General features: G+C 35.3%; 1 protein-coding gene across 5 annotated transcripts in view; it reads right to left on the bottom strand.

The window, feature by feature from the left end:
• The window catches only part of LOC118444563 (lachesin), a 259,607-nt gene extending 238,195 nt beyond the window's left edge, over positions 1 to 21,412 (bottom strand). The window contains exons 1-3 of one of the 5 annotated variants that reach the window (XM_035872946.2): positions 21,049 to 21,412; positions 20,835 to 20,856; positions 20,305 to 20,753 (exon numbers count right to left, since the gene is read on the bottom strand). In XM_035872946.2, the coding sequence (XP_035728839.2) occupies positions 20,305 to 20,635 (331 nt within the window). In that variant the 5' untranslated portion in view covers positions 20,636 to 20,753; positions 20,835 to 20,856; positions 21,049 to 21,412. Of the gene's footprint in view, positions 1 to 20,304; positions 20,798 to 20,834; positions 20,978 to 21,048 lie in introns of those variants that run through there. The other 4 variants (XM_035872945.2, XM_085661502.1, XM_085661501.1 and 1 more) reach the window with 4 other exon arrangements.
• Positions 21,413 to 22,952: the final 1,540 nt, after the last annotated feature.

The raw sequence follows: 22,952 nt of genomic DNA, 5'->3' as shown, positions 1-22,952 counted from the left end.
ACAGAGAGAAAAAGAGAGAGAGAGAGAGAGAGAGAGAGAGAGAGAGAGAGAGAAAGAAAATCGACAGAAAGTCGTTTAACATCGAAAATTGTTCCGCTCAAATAAAACGAATTTCAAGATACTCATCGAGAAATGAATTATGATTAAAAAGAGAGAAGAGATAGGGGAATGGTATGGATACGGAGCAGAGGGAGGGAGGTAGGATGAATGAGGAAGGGGATGGCTTTCGTCGATAGGACATGGTAGTAGCCGAAACACGATGGTTACTCGGCCGCGAATATCCAGCGCAACGGAAGAGCATTGTGTATACGCGACGGGTAGTTAGAGCCTTTCGGGGCCCTTTTTACAGAGTTGGAGCGATATTGCGTGCGGAAAATTAACGCTTGTTCTCGACGAGAGACACAGAGACCACCCCTTGAATTCGATACGATATATGTACGTACAATATATATATATATATATATATATATATATATATATATATATGTATGTATATATATATATATATATATATGTGCGCGAATGTGTTTATGTCTGATACTATATCGTGAAATGAATTGACTATAATTTCACCGCGTAACGAGTTTCCACGATTGAATTTTAATCGAAATTATTCACGTTAAACGATTGAAAAGTATGAATGAGTGAGTGAGAGAGAGCGAGAGAGAGAGAGAGAGAGAGAGAGAGAGAAATTAAAAACGAGAATAAGCTATTCGTCGTGAATTTTTTAACAAATCGTAGACCTATCGTTATGTTTTATTATTATATAGAAGAAGTCGATTACTATAATGGATCTTATCATTGTGTTCAAATTCGAAAAAAGAAAAGAAGAAGAGAAGAAAAAAAAAAAAAAGAAAAGAAAAGAAAAAGTAGATTTCATTGTTCGTCGGTAAAGGTAATTTATTTAAGATCGATAATTCCATTCCTTCTCTTACTTTTTATCTTTTTGTTTTTTCTTCTTGTGTGTGTGTGTGTGTGTGTGTGTGCGCGCGCGCGTTTTTTTTTCTTTTCATAGTTAAAAAATTTAATTGGCCAGTTGCAAGAGGATGATTTGTTAAAATTACAGGAACTTCGGCTAAGTTTTGATGGACTCCTCGGCCGCATTGAAATCCGATAATCGTTGCAGATAACGAGACCAGCGAATTATCTTTCACTCAAATAACGTCGGACAAAAATTTACCTACTCTTTCAAAGAAAAGAAAATTGGAGAATTGCGACAAATGTGAAAAACGCATACACACGCGCGCGAGCGCGCGTATAAACGACGTACACGAAATGTAAAAGAGAAAGAGAAGAGCCAAAGAGAGAGAGAGAGAGAGAGAGAGAGAGAGAGAGAGAGAGAGAGAGAGAGACACAGACTTATACGCATACGCGCGAACGAACTCGACAAATTCGCGCGACGTTCCTTCCTTTTTTTATTCCCCAACACTCTCCGGTATTTATTGTTTTAATTTACCGCGGCGGTGTTTAATTATGGAGAGTTAATTTTAACCCCACGACAGGCGGTATCCATACAGAGATATACACATAGAGAATAGAGAGTGTGCACAGTGGGAACGGAGCTTAAGCAGATATTTTTGTTTACATTTATCGTATCTTATTAATGTTTTACAATAATTTCACTTACATTGGATCTTGTTTTGTCACTGTAAGTATTAATCCAAATCCCGAAGGAACAGATTGTAATAATGATCTAAGTAACATTCCAATTTATACAAAATTTTATTCTAGAGAAGAAAAAATAATCTTAATATATTTAAGTTTACATAATATTTTATGATCGTTAATACATTTTTGTTTTTCATTTCTTTTATCTTTCCTCTTCTTTTCTCAGATTTTGCACGATTCTTTTCAATTTTTTTTTTTTATTATTTTCTTTTCTCTTCCCTTTCTCATTTTCTTCTATCATTTATTTCACTCTCTAATTTTGTACAACGTGACACGCCTCTCTCGTCGTACGTACGCTTCTAAGAAAATCGTATAAGAATAACTAAATGTGTCCCCCCCCCCCACCATCACCCCCTATCCCCATTGGATTCATTTTCTTAATCTTTTTGTGTTGCGCTTTCTAAAACCGTCTAGAAGTTGAATGTTCGTATGCGATGTTAAGACGAATCGTCCGAAAAAAAAAGTTATTATCAGTGATGGCTATGAACGATTATATTAATCATAATCTCTACACGTTTGAAAAAGTAATATTATAATATTAGGTTGGAAACTATGAAACGGGCGTTGAATGAAAATAAATAACTAAACAAAAATCCCGGTTTCATAGTTTCCAATCTAATAGTTATATATTAGGTTGGAAACTATGAAACGGGCGTTAAATGAAAATAAATAACTAAACAAAAACGCCCGTTTCATAGTTTCCAACCTAATACGTAAAATTACAATGACGAAATACTTTTCGTAGATCGTAAAAGTTATTAACGTTTGATTTGAAACATTAGAAAAGCGTGTTTCTTATAAATGAAACTAAAAAGAAATAAGAAAATATTAATTAAGTTCGGTTCGTAGCCATCGCTATCTCTCGTACCACAACCCTCGAGATGAGTTCATCGTTGGTGTACCACAGAGAAGAGGGACAGAGAGAGGAGTGAAAGAGGGAAGTGAACGCAGCTGCGCGACAGAAGATCAAACGAGAAAGAAAGAGAAAGAAAGAGACAGAGAGAAAGAGATAGATAGAAAGATAGATAGATAGATAGATAGATAGATAGATGGATAGATAGATAGATAGATAGACAGATAGTAGGAGAGACAAAAAGGATCGAAGGATGAGAGGATAGGACCAAAATAACCGGACATTCCGTTGACTTAGCTCTTCGTAAAGCTTCGTCTTTCTCTGTTCTCTCATTCTCCTCCTCCTCCCTCTTCTCTCTCTCTCCCTCTCTGTCTCTCCCTCTCTGTTTCTCTCTCTCTCTCTCTCTCTCTTTCTCTTCAAGATGGTGGACATAAAGGCGTTGACAAAGTGAGGAAGGAAGTAAAGCATCCCGTTTGTATCCGTCTCGAGTAGCGTTTCAATTACGAAATCTTGCGAGATCACCCGAGGACACTAGCAACTCAAATAAGAGAATCCTATTGGTTACCACGCTTTTATTCACCAACATAGTCTCTCTTCTTCGGATGAGAAGAAAAGAAAGGGAGAGAGAGAGAGAGAAAGACAAAAATCGAGTTTTAATAGTGAAAAAAAGAGAGAAAGAGAGAATAGATAAGCTAGAATTAAATGGCTCTTCGAACGTCCATTCTCTGTGAGTTTTAAAGATCGTTAAGGGCCTTCGAGAAATTATGTAGTTTTCTTGTCCTCTCTTCGTCTCATCGTCTCTCTCTCTCTCTCTCTCTCTCTCTCTCTCTCTCTTTCTCTATCTATTTATCTCTCTCCTTCTCTCTCTTTCTATCTTCCGTCCGTATTTTTCTTCCTTCGATTCGAGAATACGATCCCTTTGAGTATCTAGATTCATTAATGTTCTTTAGAGAAATGATAAGCAATAGGATATCGGAGATAATCGATAATTACTGACATTCTCAAAACGCTTTTCTTCAATGATTGGATTACTACTATATGAATCGTCTTCGAAATCGTTGAATTTAATTCGAATTTGATTTAATTTTTATTGAGAAATGATTATCATTATCATTATCATTAGCATCATCAACATTATTATTATTATTATTATTATTATTATTATTATTATTATTATTATTATTATTATTATTATTATTATTATTATTATTATTATTATTATTATCATTATTATTATTATATAATCGTAGATATATCCGATAAGAACTCATGACGTTATACAATTCTGCAGCATCCAATTATTTTATCTAATCACATAGATAGATAAAATTAGATAAGCACGGAAAGCTCGATAAAAAAAAATTTTATATGAGACAATCTCCTATACATGCTTATATATATATATATATATATATATATATGAACATATACATATCTAGATATCACAATTCATTATAAAATATTTTTCGACAATTCGTATTAATTATGTGGCTCGAAACGAAGGACAAGAGAAAATGTAAAAAAAAAAAAAAAAAAAAAAAAAGAAAAAAAAACACGAATTTAGAATTTATTTATAATAATTATGAAAATCCTAATGATTTGGAAAGATGAAAGTTTTTCAAAAAAATATCAAAAGTTTAACTTTTCGTAGGAAAGAAACTAGATCATCTCCGTTGTCTGAGTCATACGTTTATCGTTCTACTTTTCTTTTTCTCTTTTTCTCTCTTTTTGTCTTTTCGTTGAAAGATACAACGAGAAATGAGTTTTGGTGGGGCTACGATAGAAGGAGAAGGCGAAATTGAAGTTGAACGTTAGCGAGACTCGGTTTAATTTTAACTAAGCGCGGTACGCGCGAGGGACTTATATCAATGACCCGCTAAATTGCGGGGGATGAAAGTCCGACTCTTATGAAGCCACTAAAATAATGGACTTTTCGATACGTGGACACGTCGAGCGTTTAAATTGATCGATCTTTTATTTTTCTCATGAGAGATTTTCTCTCTCTCTCTCTCTCTCTCTCTCTCCCTCTCTCTCTCTCTCTCTCTCTGTTTCTCTTTTTATCTCGTTAATGTCCCATAAAATCGACGAAAAATATCAGGTCACGATGCGATTTGATCGAATTCGTATCAACAAAATTAATTCCTTTCTCTTTCTTTCTCTCTCTCTCTCTCTCTCTCTCTCTCTCACTCTCTCTTTTTCTCTTACATTATCTCTCTTTAATAAAAAAAAAAAAAAAAGTCAATGATACCGATCATCTATTAAAATTGACAAAGAACGATACCGTGAAAATAAAATAAAAATACGATCTATTAAAAGATACATAACCACAAAATTAATTCAATATATCAATCCGATATATAATATATATAACAATAATAAATAAAATACACATCCACACACACACATACACACTATATATATATATATTATGGTTGAATCTTTTGCTTTTGTAAGAAACAAGCAAAGAGGGAAGGAAGAAGGAAAGAAAAAAAAGTACGAAGTACTGAGAAAGTGGTAACATGATTGGTGGGTAGGTAGTGAGAAGGGATGAAGAGGGTGGGGAGTCAAGGGTGATAGTAGAAACCCGGACACGAAGGCGAATAACAATGACCACATCCGTGTATGTGTTTCCGGTCGGTGAGCACCTTCCGGTTGTGAATTACGCGGGTGAATAAATAGGGCGAGGACTCTAAACTTGTGCGCATGCGTGCATATATTCTCTCTCTCTCTCTCTCTCTCTCTCTCTCTCTCTCTCTCATTCTCTCTTATACCGTGAATATCCTAACCGAAGAGAATATTACGAGCACTACGAAACCCGTCGCCCTCTCTACCTAGGAGCATATATGCGTAGCTAATGAAATTGAAATGTATGGTAAAGGAAGGATTAGCCTCTTCTCTTACAACCGAACGAATGAGAACAGTCAACGACTCGTGTAGTCTCGTGTCTATGAAACAATACGCAAGAATGCTCTTTAAATTAAGTTACCGTCATTTTCTAATGACATTAATACATTGGCATATACATAAACAATGATATTTTCCGTCTAATTTCGATCTTAATGTATTTCATAAAATTCAATTCGCACGATTTCTCGATAGAGAAATTTTTCAATTATTATTTAATTATTATAAAAAAGATGTTTTTTCTTTTTTTTTGCGATCGTACGTGTAACTTAATTTTATAATGTTTCGCAAACACACATACGCACACACACACACACATATATATATATATGTCTTTTTGATAGGAAAAAAGAAATATTTGTCAAAAGGAATAATATAATTTTCTAAAAGAACACGAGATATATCAAAATTTTCTATTGAAGAGATAAATGAAGAGAAAGAGATGCCGTTATTGACAAAAATAAAGAAAAAAAGAGAAAAAGAGAGAGAGAGAGAGAAAAAGAGAAGAAATGAGTACATAGTGTGGATTAATTTTCATGGTAAAGTACTCGGATTAATTAGAAATCGTCGCGTAATGACATAGTAGTTGAAGAGAGATAAATAGAAACAGAAGAACGAGAGCGCGCGCGAGAGAGAGAGAGAGAGAGAGAGAGAGAGAGAGAGAGAGAGAACTAGGTTCAGTGTGGACAGAGACAGAGCACGGCTAATTATTCTAATGGGCCGCGATGTTTGTATTTACCGTGTCAATGGCGCGTTCAAAGGATCACCAGCTACGTACACAGCCTTTATGTATACTTACCAACCTATCCATGCTTTCGATAGACACTCAGACAAGCTGAGTGTTTCCAGAAGATAAGGAGGTTGAGGAGTATGCGATGGTTAGAGAGGATAAGAACTAAGAACTAGCGAGGAAGTCGCCGATGGCAAAACTGATAACGCGACCTGTCGCTTGGGATATAGACTCTAAGATAATACGGATCGAAAGGACTGAACGTAACTTTTGTTTGTTCGTTCGTTTGTTTGTATGTTTGTTTGTTTCTTCCGTTGTTTATATAACCTTATTCTCTTACGTTATTTTTTTTTCTTTTTTTTTTTTTTTTTTTTTTTCTTTTATGGACGATAAGGATTAACGTTGCATTTTTTTCTTCTTTCCTTTCTTTTCTATTTTTCTTTTTTCTTTTTTCTTTTTTCTTTTTTTTTCTTTCTTTTTTTTTCTACTGAGACATTTATTTCATTCATAATTTTATTCATTCATAATTTTATTCATTCATAATTTTATTCATTCATAATTAATTCTGACAGTGAAACTTAAATTTTTTTTTCTTTTTTTTTTTTTTTCTTTTTTTTTTCAACGTAAGACAGTCGCATATTACTTTCAAGGATTTCTTTTAATACGAAAAAAACTTGAAATTATTTTTTAAACATCTCTCTTGTCTTTTTTTTTTTCTTTTCTCTCAATTTCTTTCACAATTTAAAATAATTCCGATATTATTTATAATATTTATCATGGAATAAAAAATAATATTGTTAATAATCAATAAAATCCAAGGGAATTATAATTTTGATATGGAACATTATTTTAGATATCCATCATACGTGTAATTGATCTATCATATTAGATTTATTGTTAATACACGGTACGATAAATTTTTCGCATTTTAAAAGATCATATTGCTTTTATTTACGATCGATAAAATAAACAAGAATCTCCGTGTGTTATTAGCATTCGAACGAAAATCAAAATGCAAAAGGATGATACAAAGTCCTCGACGTGTTTCCGGCTACTCTTGGCTTTGTTATCCACACCGGATTAGCTTCGGTCACGAAATCCCTTGTTCGTGGTATCTACCAGTCGAGATTTCAACTGTATTTCGATTCCCTACAGATGGAGAATATCTCGAATAAGTCGGCGATTGTTACAAAATCGATTTTTAACATTGCATATAATTATATCATAAAAATATAAACTATAATGAAACTAATTGTCATTATTAACAATTACAGAAATTACTTAATAATTGTCAAAAATTCAATTTATTTAATGGCCAACGATAAAGTAATAATTATATGACATTAATCATACCAACTGACATAATAATCCTTATTATAAATATTAAAAACAAACATTAAAAAAAAAAAAAAAAAAATATGTATTCAATTATCTCGACCTAATCGACATATAGCTAAATGAAATAAATACGTCGACGATAATAAAATCCTTATCTTCGTGTGTTGACAATTTAAAAAAAAAAAAAAAAATAATAGATAATAAATAAATAAATAAATAAATAAATAAATAAACGAATACGAGTCTCTTAAAAAAATTTATCTCCATTTAAATAGAGCGAAACAATGAATGAAAGAGTATTATCATCACAAAAATCATGATTATTAATGTCAAGGAAAAAAAAAAAAAAGAATAAAAACAAAGAAGAAGAAGAAGAAGAAGAAGAAAAGAAAAGTAAAATGAAAAAGAAAAAAAAAATGGAATTCAATTAATTTCCTTGACATATCTAACTATAGATATATAAAATAAAGGGCACATTTAACAATGTAAAATCCTTATCTCCGTGTGCCAAGCAATTAACCACGATTCTTAACTGTACGGCCACGAGAAGGCGACAATAATTTTCATAACCTGTTACGCCCGCGAATTAAACATGCTCCAAACGCTAATTAGCTCGTACTTCGCACGGACGCACAATACAATGTCTATCCCCTACCCACCCATCCCCACCCCCTTTTAAACGAGCGCGCTCGGATAAGCGGAAAGATAAGCGACCTTTCCGGAGGCCATAGAAAATAAGATAACAAGGATACCTACACGTTTATGATTATGATTTGAGGGATATCTATATTTATAATTATTCGTAATACTTCGATATCTATTTATAAAATCCTTATTAAAGATAATTAATAATTAGTTGGAAATGTGTGGAACTCTTTCTCCTTCTCACTCTTCCTCTCTCTCTCTCTCTCTCTCTCTCTCTCTCCCCCCTCACTCTCTCTGTATTTAAGTACGTGAAAGTGTGTATATGTACGTGTATGTATATGTATATGTATATGTGAATAGACTCACGAACGTGTTAACAGGAATGTTAATTCGAACAGGTGAAGTTTGCTCGCCAGGATTCGAAGTCAAATGAGAATCCACGAAAAGGGTGATGTTTTAACCACCACATAGAAATACATTCGACATTCCAATTCGTTAACCGAGTCAACAGAATTCACGTAATATGTACGTACGTATATATATATATATATATATATATATATATATATATATGTAGGTACATACGCTTTGGATACTACAGACATAATTTTCTCTCTTTAAATTACACAAACATAACTTGTAAATTCCACACTCGATACGATAGACAACAGAAATTATGTAATTTGAATATTACAATGAAATCTTTATACAAAAAATATATTTAATTCTTCGTAACATTTATCTTACTTTAAATACCACACATCGATATATCTTTTAACTCTTATTTTTAATTACGTTTCAATGTAAATTTAAATATATTTAAGAATAAGTATGATTAATATTTATATCATATAATTGTATATTAAAGTATAAATTATATTCTATTAATTGTAATAATAAGATTCATGTTACGTGATATTGATTTAAATGCCGAAAGAAGAAAAAGAAAAGAAAAAAAAAAAGAAAGAGAAAAAAGAAAGAAAAGGAAAAAAAAAAGAAAAGAAAAGAAAAGAAAAGAAAATGGAATTATGGAGTGTTAGAAGTCTAATAAATATGTACATACGGCTTAAAAGATAATTTTATAAGATCGAACGAACGTCGTAAAAATGTTGACACGAAATGTCGACGACTTTTCGATCGCAGAGAATTCGAAGGGTCACGAACTAGGGAGACTTTAACTCGTATTTTCGAATTTCCAATACAGCAAACCGTCGAAGGGTGACTTCTTTTCGCGAATGGTGGAAAGCAGAAAATAGACAGAGAGAGAGAGAGAGAGAGAGTGAGAGAGAGAGTGGGAAAGAGATAGATAGATAGATAGAAAAAGAGGAAGTATGCTCCAAAGGGGTTATTTCGTGACTGCCTCTCGCTCTTCGCGTATTATCATATTTATAAGTTGGTGGGCTCGTGGGAAAAGGAAAAAAGGTTGGAATGGACTCGGTGCTGAGCTTGGAATACGTTCAAAGTGGCACGTCGAGAAAAGCTCACAAGGAAGGATCCAATGTGTTAATAAGCCAGACGAAAGCTATAACCCTTCGGATTTGTGTACAAATGGAGTAGATAGATACGTTTAAAACGTATAATACCCTATCATCATCGTCGTCTCAACGATGGTATAACAAAAGAAAGAAAGAAAGAAAAAAAAGAAAAAGATGAAGAAGAGAAAGCAAAGAAAGAGAGAGAGAGAGAGAGAGAAAAAAAGAAACATTCAAATGATCTTTCACGTCCCCCGTTTGAATCGTAACACCATAAATTTCCATAAATTCCGTCATGTAAATAAGGGAAGGAAGAAAAAAAAAGAGAAATAAAAAAAAAAAAAGAAAAAAAAATAAGAAAAAAAAGAAAGAAAATGAAAGAAACGAGACGAGATAGTTTGCAAACAACCGCTTATTAAACATATCCCATAAAGATAACGTAAGCTCGAGCGAGCAAAGATAGGTATTTATGCAAATCCATGAAACGACTACTACAGCCACATCACAAGGGTAGCTAGAGAGCTTTTTCAAGCGATTCGCCATTCTCGAAAAATTTGCCATACCAGAATGGAAGTAAACGTACGGTTAAACTTCCTCGAATCCCTGAATATGGGTTGGGCGTAACGGTGGGAAGGGCGGTGGGGTCGGGGGAGGGGAGGTAAGAAGAAATAATAAAAATAAAAAAAAGAAAAAAAAAAAAAAAGGAAAAAAGAAGTCAGAATAGGAAGAAGAAGAAGCTTTTAGTAGAAAAAGGAAAGGAAGAACCCCTAGAACGTAATATCCATAAGGTTTCGAATATAAATTTGACTTATCTCTTCGAGTAACTTAGAAAATTTAGAGGGGGGAAAAAAAAGGAAAGGGGAAGAAGAAAAAAAAAAAGAAAAAAAAGAGGACGAGTATTAACCGAAGTTAATTTTTGTTAATAAGGGAAACGAGATAGTAGTCAACATATGGGAATAATATCTTACTTTGTTATCTTTCGCAGTCGACTCTCTCTTTCTCTCTCTTTTCTCTCTTCCTCTCTTTTTCTCCCCTCCTCTCTCTCTCTCTCTCTCTCTCACTTTATCCAAAGTTTCCAGCAATAAAGTACACTTGCTCGTAAATTTTGGAAGATTAAAATCGATGGTACGACTTAAACGCAAAGATATAATGTAAACATTTTTGCGTAATACTCGACAAAATGATTACCTATTGTTCTTTTTTTTATTTTTCTTTTTTCCTTCACGAAAATCTTTCGAAGACAAAAGGTAAAAAGAAAAAGATGGGAAAAGAAAAAGAAGAAGAAGAAAAAGAAGAAGAAGAAGAAGAAGAGGAACGATTTCGAGTAAATCTTTTGGTTCAATTAAAAATTCAATAATAAAGACGAAACATTACGTTTGTCATTCGAAACTATAATTAATTATCCATGAATCTCATAATATAATTATGATAAAAAATGAATTCATATTATAAGCGATGATTGCAAAAGTATTGTTTTTCACTTTTAAAAAGTGAATTTGTAATTGTATGAGAAAGAGGGAAAGAAAGAAGAAGGAGAGATCAAAAAGAAAAGAAAAAAAAAACAAAGAAAAAGAAAGAGAGAGAGAGAGAGAGAGAGAGAGAGAGAGAGAGAGAGAAAGGAAGAAAGAAAGAGAAGAAAGGAAGAAAAAGAAAAGAAAAGAAAAGAAAGGAACAATTTTATTTGACGTTTGACGCTTGGCTGATCTATGAAAAGCTAACATCTACTTTGCCATACTCGATGCTCATTTAATTCACACGGCGCGGTTTCACCGCAATGCAGTGTACCACTTACGGTTCGTACGACGCTCTCTCGCTTTCCTCTCTCTTTCTCTCTCCCTCACACACACACACACATACACACACACAAACACACATCCACCATATATACTATCTCTCTTCTTCGTCGTCTTCTTCTTCCTCTTCTTCTACTACTTCTTCTTCTCTCTGTTATTCGATGGGATCCTCGAATTTACTGATTTTCACTCCTAGCACGAAATCCAACGTCTGGCCCGTAACGAGAGGAGCTCTCGGGCTCTCTCGAGTAGAAGAGACCATTGGACTGTCCGTCGCCAAGGAGGTCGCTTCTAGAGAGAGAAAGAGAGAAAAAGAGAGAGAGAGAGAGAGAGAGAGGGAGGGAGAGAGAGAGAGAGAGAAAGAGCTTGGAGAGGACCAACCCTAACTTCTTAACCGAATTGTTAACTCGTCGGTGGTGGACGGGAGCAAACTTGTCCGTTAACTTTTTGGCGTTGGAAAGGAGAATGCAATGTAGAACGAGAGAGAAAGAGAGAGAGAGAGAGAGAGAGAAAAAAAATTCAGCGAGTCTCTCGCTGATTTGGTAAACATTCTTCGTTCGTCCGTTCCTTTAAATTTAAACTCCAACATGAGAATCTTGAAATAAATTAAATGAGAAAAGACACTAAGAAATTAACCTTAATTCGATATTTCAATGTACTTATAAATGTTAATTCGATAAATTGATTCGATCGATCTTGAAGAAAATGACTCAGAGAGAGAGAGAGAGAGAGAGAGAGAGAGAGAGAGAGAGAGAGAGAGAGAGAGAGGGAGCATATATTTTTTCGTTCATTGAAATTATTTTCACAAAGTTTATCATATCCACCCTCTCGAAGAGACTTCTTTATCTTTTATTATTCCTTCGCTCGTTCCCCAATCTCTTTTCGAATTGACATTATCGATCGTGTTCGAATCGAAAAACCATAAGAAAGAGAACACTCGCTCGAGTGATTTGAAGAATATGGTATCCCTTGAAAGAAAAAGAAAAAGAAAAAAAAAAAAAAAAGAAAAAAAAATCATCCCTCTCCCGTTCATTCTCTTTCTCTCTCATCTCATCGACTTACGTCGTTTCATTTCTTTTACCACCCTTCGGAGTCCGGTTCAATCCGTCAAAAGGAAGGAAGGAAGGAAGGAAGGAAGGAAGGAAGGAAGGAAGGAAGGAAAGAAGGACAAGATAAGGTCGGAAGCTTCAAGAGGAAGAATAAGAGGAGAGAGACAGCGCACTTTCCCCTTCGTCGGTCGAGAACTCGAAATTATTTAGATTTTATAACACAATAGCGAACTTTATGAGCACGGTACCCGGTTTTCTGGACGAGGGGGTGAAAGACGTGAAAGGGAGGGGTGGCTGCATTTCCATAAGAATTTAATAACACCACAACACAGCACGCAATTAATATACTTTTTTGCCTTGTTAGCCAAGGTCTACACTAAAAGGCGGTGACCGTCAAAGGAAGCGTGTTCCGACCTTCTTCACCCAAGTCCTCTCTCTCCCTCTCCCTCTCCCTCTCCCTCTCCTTCTCCCTCTCCCTCTCTCTCTCTCTCTTTCTCTTACTCTTACTCTTCAACTCCAACCCCGTCATCCTTCTCTCTCTCTCTCTCACCCTCTCTCTCTCTCTCTCTCTCTCTCTCTTTCTCTCTCACGCTCTACCACGGAAAACGTAATAAGAATTATAACCTCGACCGATGTAATATTTCAACGGAAGAGATACCTTTGGACCGTAGAATTGTAAAACGCGACGATGCTGAATCGTCTCTCGTCTTCGCTTTTATCCCCATAATTCCTTTCCCGCCCCCGCCCCATCTCCACCCCCTCCCCACTCGGCCACCCTTTCCACCGTCTTTTAATTCCCAGCTGGTCGTCTTAACTCCTCGGAAAAACGATTTCGTACAAACGAGGGAGAGATGATACTACGAATGTAATTAATATATCCGTTGTGGACGTTAAAAATCAAATCGACGAGATTCTCGACCAATGAGAAATTATTTCATTCAAATGAATCGAACGAATCGAAAGCTATCTTTCTTCTTTTTTTTTTTTTTTTTCTTTTCTTATCGATCGACAAAATGAGGAGGAGAAGAGGACAAGTGTGCAGGGGAAAGATAGATAGATAGATAGATAGAGAGAGAGAGAGAGAGAGAGAGAGAGAGAGAGAGAGAGAAAAGAAAAGGAAAAGTTTTTCTTTTTTCTTTCTTTTTTTTCTTTTTTTTCTTTTCTTTTTTTTTCTTCTCTTTTTCTTCTTCCTTTTTTTCTCTCTCCTGAAACGAGCTTTCACTCGGAAATCGAATGAACGACCAATAAATTGGCAGGATGTATCGCAATTCCCACTTGGCCGGCACGAATCCTTTTATGGATCTTTTACCAAGTCAACGAGTCTGTTCACGCCTTTGAAACAAGACTGATCTACCTTCGAGCCTCTTGCCAAGTATCTCGGGAGTCAAATATTAATGGCACGTGTTACGTCGCGTATTTAAGCGACGTGGGGGAAAAAAAAAAAAGAAAAAGAAAAAGAAAAAGAAAAAGAAAAAATGAAAAAGAAAAAGAAAAAATAAAAAAGAAAAAGAAAAAATAAAAAGGAAAAAAGAAAATCAAAATCGTCGCCCTTTTTCTTTCAGAAGAAAAGAAAAGAAAAAAAGAAAAGCAAAAAAAAGAAGAAGAAGAAGAAGAAGAAAAGTAACAGAGAAAGAGAAAGTACAAAAGCGTGGTAGACAAGCAAACGAAAAGAAACGAAGAGTAAAAGAAAAAGAACGAGAGAGAGAGAGAGAGAGAGAGAGAGAGAGAAAGAGAGAGAAAGAGAGAAAGATAGAGAGAGAGAATGAGAGAGTAAGAGATATAAAGAAAAGGAATGAAAAGGATGAGATTCGAGTAAGAAGGGGAGGATGAGAAAAGCTTCGAGTATTTCGCCAACTTGGTAAGCCAAGTCGAGATCGTTCGCGCAAGGATTTCTTCTTGGAAAACACGCTACTATTTCTTTATTTCTTTCTTTCTTTCTTTCTTTCTTTCTTTCTTCCTTTCTTTCTTTCTCTTTCTGTATCTCTTTCTCTTTCTATTTCCCCTTCCTCTTCTTCTCCTCGTCCTCCTCCTCCTCCTCTTCTTTTCCCCTCCCCTTTTTTCTAGCAGTCTCCTACTGAGCCGAATCTTTCACGAACGGATTAAGAGATATCGATGAGCTCGAGTATCATGACAAAGTTTGATACAAACTTTCAATCCAAAAATGAACAATCGCGAAACATTTCTTTCATCTATAGAACAATTTTCATCTTTTACACTTATCCGTATATCTACAATATTATTCCTATTTTCGAGTGAAATATATATATATATATATATATGAAACGTGACAATCGATGATGTGCTGCTTGTTTATGGAATTAGGGGAACAAGAAAAAAAAGAAAGAAAGGAAAAAAAAAAAAAAAGAGCAGAGAGTTCAAATTGCATGACTGTGAAATATGTAAGAAGCGAAGTCAAGAGGATAAATATTGGAATAAATCCAACGTTATTTTTATCTCTTCCCCTTCCTCTCTCTCTCTCTCTCTCTCTCTCTCTCTCTTTCGTTTTTTCATCTCAAAAGTATTATGTCTCATGCATACCAGAGGGAATTGACAGTTTGCAGAATCTAAACATATACTTGGATACTTCATAAAGCAGGAGATTAAGAGGCTCTTTTGCTTCTCCTCTTCACTCTCTCTCTCTTTCTCTCTCTCTTTCTCTCTCCATCTCTCTATCTCTTTTTCCTCTCTCTCTCTCTCTCTCTCTCTTCTCTCTATATATATATCTCTTTCGTTCTCTTCGATAGACAGGTATTGTACAAAGCTGGATATTCTACCCAAGGGAGAAAAGAGAGGAGATAGAGATAGAAAAAGATAGATAGAGAGAGAAAGAGAAAGAGAGAGAGAGAGAGAGGGAGAGATATATAGAGTCGAGCCATGATCAAAGATAATTTCCGATCAAAGATTAAGGATTACTCCCGTGGGCCACGTGTGGCCCGTCTAGGAATCAAAGTCCGTCGAAATATAAAATGCATGAATCGAGAATCCCCTGAGTATATATGCTTTCACCCTCTCCTCCACCGTTCCCTTTCCACTGTTCTTTATACAACACCACATATAACGTGCCTGTATATGTCGGGTGAATCTATTGGTTACGCACGTGTGAACGTCATTCGAATACGATCCTTCAAATACCAACATTATTGTGAAACTCGTTTCCTCATTTTTTAAATAATGTTTCAAAAAATCAAAACTTTTTACTCGTCGAATAATATATTTTTTTTCTTCTTCTTCTTCTTCTTCTTTTTTCTCTTTTTTTCTTCTTTATACGTTTATTACATTAATTAACAGTTACGAATCAATTTTCTGTCGATAATTACGAATACAATGCATACATTAAACTCTATTTTTGAATCTTCCTTTTTTATGCTAATCCAAGCACAATATATTTTCGAAGGGCATGATTACCAGTAGATGTATTTTCTGCTCCCCGGCGTCTAGTTCGTTGTTTCATGCGTACACGTTTACCATACCCGCGAGCAATATACACATGAACATTTTCGCTCATCTCGTATAACCGCATTGATGTGCATTCACCGAACCGACGTCCTTGGCAAAATTAGAGCATACACGCGCTATTTGTTTTTAAGGAAATACAATTTGTTGATAAGTGTTAAGAGTTTAGATTGTTTTCAAAGAGAGGTAGAGAGAGAGAGAGAGAGAGAGAGAGAGAATTTTTTGTTTCTTTTTCAAATTTTAATATACAATTCTATTCAGAAATAAATAATTATTAATTAATAACAAAAGAGAGGATAATCTTTAATATAGATACAAATTGGAAAATAAGTTTTCCACGTGAGTAAGAAAAAAAAGAAAAAAAAAAGAAAAGAAAAGAAAGAAAGAAAGAAAAAGCATATTTGCAACGTTTTTCTCGAAGCGTGAAAATTAGAATTATCGTGTCCAAAGCAATCGTCAGAAGTATCTTACAACATTTTTCACAACCCTCTTTGTCCTTTCTCCGAACGAATCTCACGTGACTAAACCGACTACGGTAGTGCGAAGCCACTCTTTTCTCCCTGTGTAGGTCACCCTTCTTTCTCGAGTTACGTTCGATGCAATTACGAAAAAAGGGAGAAAGAGAAAGAAAAGGAAAGAGAAAAAATGTCGATGAGCTTTTCACAAATAATTCGATTGCACATTTGAACAAAAGATAAAAAGAATAAAAAAGAATTCCTTGCGATAATAACAAAAAAAAAAAAAAAGAAAAGAAGTTTTTCTTTTCTCTCTCTCTCTCTCTCTCTCTCTCTCTCTCTATCTATCTATCTATCTATCTCTCTCTTTCTCTCTCTTTCTTTCTCTCACACACATACACAAGAAATAAAAGTACAACGAAGTCGCAAGAAAGAAAGAGATAGAAAGAAAAAAGAAAATAAAATGAAAGAAAAGGAAGATAGAAACTAACGCGTGACGCCACAAAAATTCGTTCCGGTGATTACAAGAAGGGAAACTTTTCTTTTTTTATATCCTCTTTCTAGGACCACCCACCATGTACGATCATCCACGGTTTAGCCCCTTTAACGACACTTTGGTGAGGGTAGAACGAGAGAAAAGCCAACTATTTCTTTCTCTCTCTCTCTCTCTCTCTCTCCCTCTCTCTCTCTCTCTTTCTCTCTCTCTCCCTCTCTCTCTCTCTCTTTCTCTCTCTCTCTCTTTCTTTGCGGAATAACAACGTATGGAAATCTTTCGTATTTTCGACACGTACTGCGTGGAAACCTCGCAGGAGGACATTAGATATTAGATTTAGCGCGCTTACAACTGTCGTTCTACCTAATTAGGGGTGCCTTCGGTCCCGGACCCCACTCGAAACAGATGGCCACCCTTAGGCTATGAGATAATTCCGTAGAGAGAACGGTCGAATCGAAGGAGGGTAAAGGGGACGTTCGTTGGAACGTCGAGGGAGGAGTTGGAAGGTCGAAATGGGATGACTACAACGAGGAGGAGAAGGGGGTAGAGGAGGAGGAGGAGGAGGAGGAAGAGGAGAAAGAGAAGGAGGTGGAAGAGAAGAGAAGAGGATAGGAGAGGAGAGGAGAGGATAGGAGGGCTCAAATTCTGGGATCAAAATGCACGCAGAGGGCCAATTCGCGAGGCGACTGTTGTTATCGGGCTCCTTTAATAATTCATCGAAATTAGATAACCTCGTGGCGCCGTTATCGAGATTACCGGCACACATATACGAAGAACAGGTTCCCTTGCCTATGTCTGTGTATATATCTATGTTGTATACGTGTAAGCTGGTAAAGGCAATCGTCGGTGAGCGACTAAAGCTGTTTTATTCCCCGTTCAAACTGGGATCTGATATCAAGACAATGAGAGGGGTGCCTTCTACATTCTCTCTCTCTCTCTCTCTCTCTCTCTTTTGGTATCCATCTATCTGTCTATCTATACCTTATCCAGCAAAGGTCCCTAAGAGATTGCACTCGAGGGCAGTAACATGCGAATTGAATGACCACCGTATAAAATTCACATCCACGAACGGCGACCGCCAACCGGAATGATAATAGCCTCTCCATCCCGATTTCAAGACCGGCAATCTGTGCGACGGAAACTCGTAAAAACGATTGGATTTGGAAATCACGAGCGGAGAGAGAAACAGAGAAAGAGGGAGAGAGAGAGAGAGAGAGAGAGAGAGAGAGAGAGAGAGAGAGAGGAAAAGGAAAAAGAGGTCGCTTAATGCGCACACATTGTTTTCTATTCCTTTTCTTTTGGCATGTTGTACGCAAGCAAAAAAAAAGAAGAGTGAAAGAGAGAGAGAGAGAGAGAGAGAGATATAGACTATGTTTTGTAGACGAAAATGATGATGGTCGTCCTAGATCGATTGAATTTTTGTAAGAATTTTCATCAAGACTTTTCGTTTTCTGCGTAATAATTATTTAAAAAAAGAAAACAACGAAGGATTTATTTTTGAACGTAATCGAGCGCAAAAATAAAACGTAAGAAAAGCAACGAATCGTTCAATGTTCGAGCAAGAGTCGGCGGAAGCATCGTATTTGCATGCGCTCTTCTGAAAAAAAAAGAAAAAAAAAGAAAAAAGAAAAGAAGAAAAAAATATTTATCGCCCCTGAGGTTTCGTGGTAACGCCTCGCTTATGAATTATGCATGCTGAAACATGGAGCTTGTTGCGAGCCTGCTCATCTCTAACGTTCGAGCGCAATTTTAGCGAGATCGTCAATATAAAATCGTTTTGACGATAAGTCGTTAAGGTTATATAAGTTATAGAACATAACGCTAAATCTTTTGATTTTGATTCCTTCCTTGGGATTAAATACTTCTAATATTTTCTAATAGGAATAAGATTTAATCCACGAAGTATTAGATAAATATATCATATAAATTAACATTGACAATCAATTATCGATCATCTTAAAATTTTCAAACATTATTATTAAATTAAATCAAATAAATATTTCCAGTGATCGACATGAAATATTTAAGGATCTAGAAGCACATGAATTTTTCCAAGAAAATACTATTTTCGAATATTATTAAATACGAGCGATCAGATGTTACTGATAAATCGGCCGCGCGAATAATTCAATCTACCTATCGTACTAATTATCCGACGAAATACTCCAAATAATGTATTATGCGTTAATGGACAAGCACATATATGTAATATACAATTATATATATATATATATATATATATATATATATATATATATATATATATATATAAATTATAGATATACACATATTCATAGAAAATTATTAGCGAGAAACTGTAATGCCCTGCGAACACCTCGCGAAACGGAGGTTGTCACTTTTCCGATTTTAACGTGACCGAAATTAAATCCGAGATTACGTGCTGATCGTATGGAGCGCGCTTAAATCGTCGTACAAACGGTCACGCTTGTCGCACGCGATCTACGCTTGTGCGTGGCTATGTGCTCGAGGGTGAAAAGTGAAGAGGGGTCGGTGAACAAGCAGAGAGTAACAGAAGAGGAAGGGTGAGTACATTGTACGCCGATCGTGATAAACTTCGCGATATACGTAAACGTTGATTGACCACCGTCAGGTGGTTCCCATGGACCTGTCTATTCGCGATTTGTGAAAAGGATCACGATAATACGATATTTCACTGTTGCCGATCTATCGTTCGATTTATTGTTTAAAAAATAGACCGCGGTGAAACGTTCTATTATCCGGAAATCCCATTGGAAAAGATGACTTTTCGATCGATTGCCAAATAAACAACAAAATTCTATAGTTCCATAACTCAAAATCAATTTCGTTAATTTATTTTAGATGAAAAATTAAAAAGAAAAAAAAAATTATAAATAGGATCTGTCTTGTTCTTACAAATTATAAATTTTTATAAATGATATTTCGATCGAACGATCGTTTCGAATAATACTTTTTTACGATCAATCGATAAAATTAATTTTCTCCATCAATCTGATTGCTCAACATAGTAGATAATTCATATTACGATAGTCCAATCGATATTCCACATTTGGCATACGGTAATTAATCGAGATCCGGTCGAATTAACAAAGTAATTTCAAATGTTAACACTCTCTAAACAGCTATTAACATACATGGTAATAGTAACAAAGTAAAGTAGAGAGAAAGAAAAATATTGAAATATGGATATGCAAATATTCAGACGTTCGGATTGATTACGAAAAAAATGGAAAATGAAAAAAAATGAAAAAAAGAAAAAAAAAAGAGAAAAAAGGAGGAAAAAAAATGGGGAAGGGGCGGAGAAAAAAACAAAGAAAAAAATATTCCCAGCGATAACTCTTCTTCTTGTTCGAGAATACGCATACAAATCGGAGCTCCCACGAGAGAGTATGTTCGCCGTACAAACAACGAAAGGGGACACTTGGTAAAAGTAAATAAAAGAAATTTTTACCGGTTGTGAATGCCGCGTAAGTTGACTGTCCATCCTGCATGAGAATGCAAACGAAGAAGATAAAAAGTGTGGCCATCCTTGGTAGAATATAAATCGGGAAACTTCTCTTCTTCTTGATACAACGAAGCGATGAAAATGATGTATCGATGGAAGTAGTAGTAGTAGTAGTAGTAGTAGTAGTAGTAGTAATAGTAGTAGAAGACGAAGAATTAGAGATTTGTAGATCATTATCTTCATCACCCGCGTACGCGTCACTCGTCAATACGGCAGAAGATTCCGGTCGGCATTCACACGCGAGCCGTTCACCATCGAAGTCTCTGAGTTCAGGCATCGCGACCTCTCTTTTTTCTTCGATCCGATCGAAGGTAAAAGCTTTCTTCTTAGCACCGAATTCGATCCTTGATCTCTCGCGTCTTCTTTCGTGAAACTTCGAGCATGGCCATGAAGAACTGATGGAAGAACGATCGTCGTAATAATAATAACGAGCTTCCATTTTATTCTATTTCTTTATGATCTTTTTTTTCACGTACTTTTATCTATATATTATCTTCTCTTTTGTACGAAATAAAAAAAGCAAAAAAAAAAAAACATAAACGATCGATCACCTTACGATCTCAAATGGTCTTTATTTCTTTCTTTCTCTCTCTCACTCTCTCTCTCTCTCACTCTCTCTCTCTCTCTTTCACTCTCTCTCTTTCTCTCTCTCTCTTTCTCTCTCTCTCTCTCTCTCTACTTTTTTCTTACAATTTCACACAATTTTGTAAAAGATCACGTCCGTCCCAGGCATCCTAAGAACTATTAGGAATGGGAAAGCACCTAAATACGAAATGAAAATTTTGAGGATCGATCGATCGGTCGATCGATCGATCGATCGATAAAAATCCCAAGATTTTCGAAAGGCTTTGAAATACGACGACTAGTCGTAGAATCGAGTTGAATTATTTCGATTATTAGATTGAACGAATGAATTCTTTGCGAATTGGTACGATTTTAAAATCGGTTATTTAAACGCGACGGTCGAAGAATGAAACGTTCTCGTAAATACACGCGTCGTGCTTGCTGCTGCACGCTCGGGACGCCCGGCGTCGACTGGCGTCCTCGCCCTCGAGGGGGGAGCCACAACTAGATCTCGACTCGAGTCGGAGTTGCGTCTCGACGCAGCACACGCCGTTCGGCTCTCACGGCGCATATCTCCACCCCCCACCCTCTAACGGAGAACTACCCTTCACCCCTTACCCTCGAGCAAGCCAATCGCTGTGTACGAGTCGCCGCCCATCGCGTCGCGTAGGCGGCGCCGACTTCTCGAATTAAGATTTTCGACTTTTCCTTCGGTACCTCTATCCCCTTCTCTTTACCCCGTTCACTTCGGCCCACTCACTCTTCTCTCTCTCACTCTCTCTCTCTCTCTCTCTCTCTCTCTCTCTCTCTCTCTCTCTTTCTCTCTCTTTTCTGATATGTCTCGACCTATGTTAGGTCCATGGATTCACTGCGTACTCTCGCGAGATAGAAACCGATCCTTCGAGAGTCCACGCGACTCTACTCTTTGACTTTTCATGTGTGTATTTATCACTCAGGTAATCACATTTATTGGTTATATGTTCTTGTTTAAATGAGAGAGTAGAAATTGTCGTAATGTCGATTCGATATAATTTTATATTATTAAATATTTCTTCACTTTGATTTTGATCGATCTCATGTATCTATCTTTTTTCGTTCTATATATATATATATATATATATATATATATATATAATATTCTAAATAAAAATAATATAAAACGTATTGCATTTAGCACAAAAAAGGAGAGCGTAATTGTTTCAAATATTTATCGCGATATCATAAATATAAAATTATTTATAAAAATCTGAAAATAATTCAATCCATTTTTCATTATTATTTCATAATAAATATTAATTATAATCGATTAAAATTATATGTTATGATAAATCTTAAAAAGCCTTTTGAAATTATCGACATGAGATTGATAAAATATTAAGAACAATTTCGAATAACGAAAATTTCGATCGGCAAAATTCTTTTCAAGTTTTCCCCATTGTATAATAGCTACGTACGATGAAAAGGAGATTATAGAGCTATAAAAGCAGGGAAGGGGGCAGAAGAGGAGGGGAGAAATGTGGACTAATTTAAAATGACTCTTCGTCTGAAAATACGACGGGGAATTACACGCTTGTTTGCGAAAGTCTCGGAGAAGCATGTAAGCTGATTATATATGATCGTTCGGATTCGATATCTCGAGATTTTTACTAGACTCATAAAAAAAAAAAAAAAAGAAAAAAAAAATAATAAAAATAAAGTAAAAAAAAAGAAGAAATTCGAGTCTCACTAACACGCACGCACGTACTTATGTATTTTTATCGAAGAAAATTATCTTGAATGACCGATTTTTAAAATACACACAGAACAGATATTCCATCGGATTAAGTTCATCTCTTTTGTCGTCCAAATATACTAAATATTCTAGAAAGTATTTAATTTATGACAAAGGAAAAAAATGAAAAATAATTTTCATTCGTCATGATAAACGTTTATATATACATATTATTATTATATTATTATTATTATTATTATTATTATTATTATTATTATTATTATTATTGTTATTATTATTATTTAAATCAAAGAAGATA

The sequence above is a fragment of the Vespa mandarinia genome, chromosome 15, assembly GCF_050613455.1.
Source record: "Vespa mandarinia isolate Hongniang chromosome 15, ASM5061345v1, whole genome shotgun sequence".
NCBI classification, from domain to species: Eukaryota; Metazoa; Arthropoda; class Insecta; order Hymenoptera; family Vespidae; genus Vespa; species Vespa mandarinia.
This window is presented reverse-complemented; position numbering and strand designations above follow the sequence as displayed.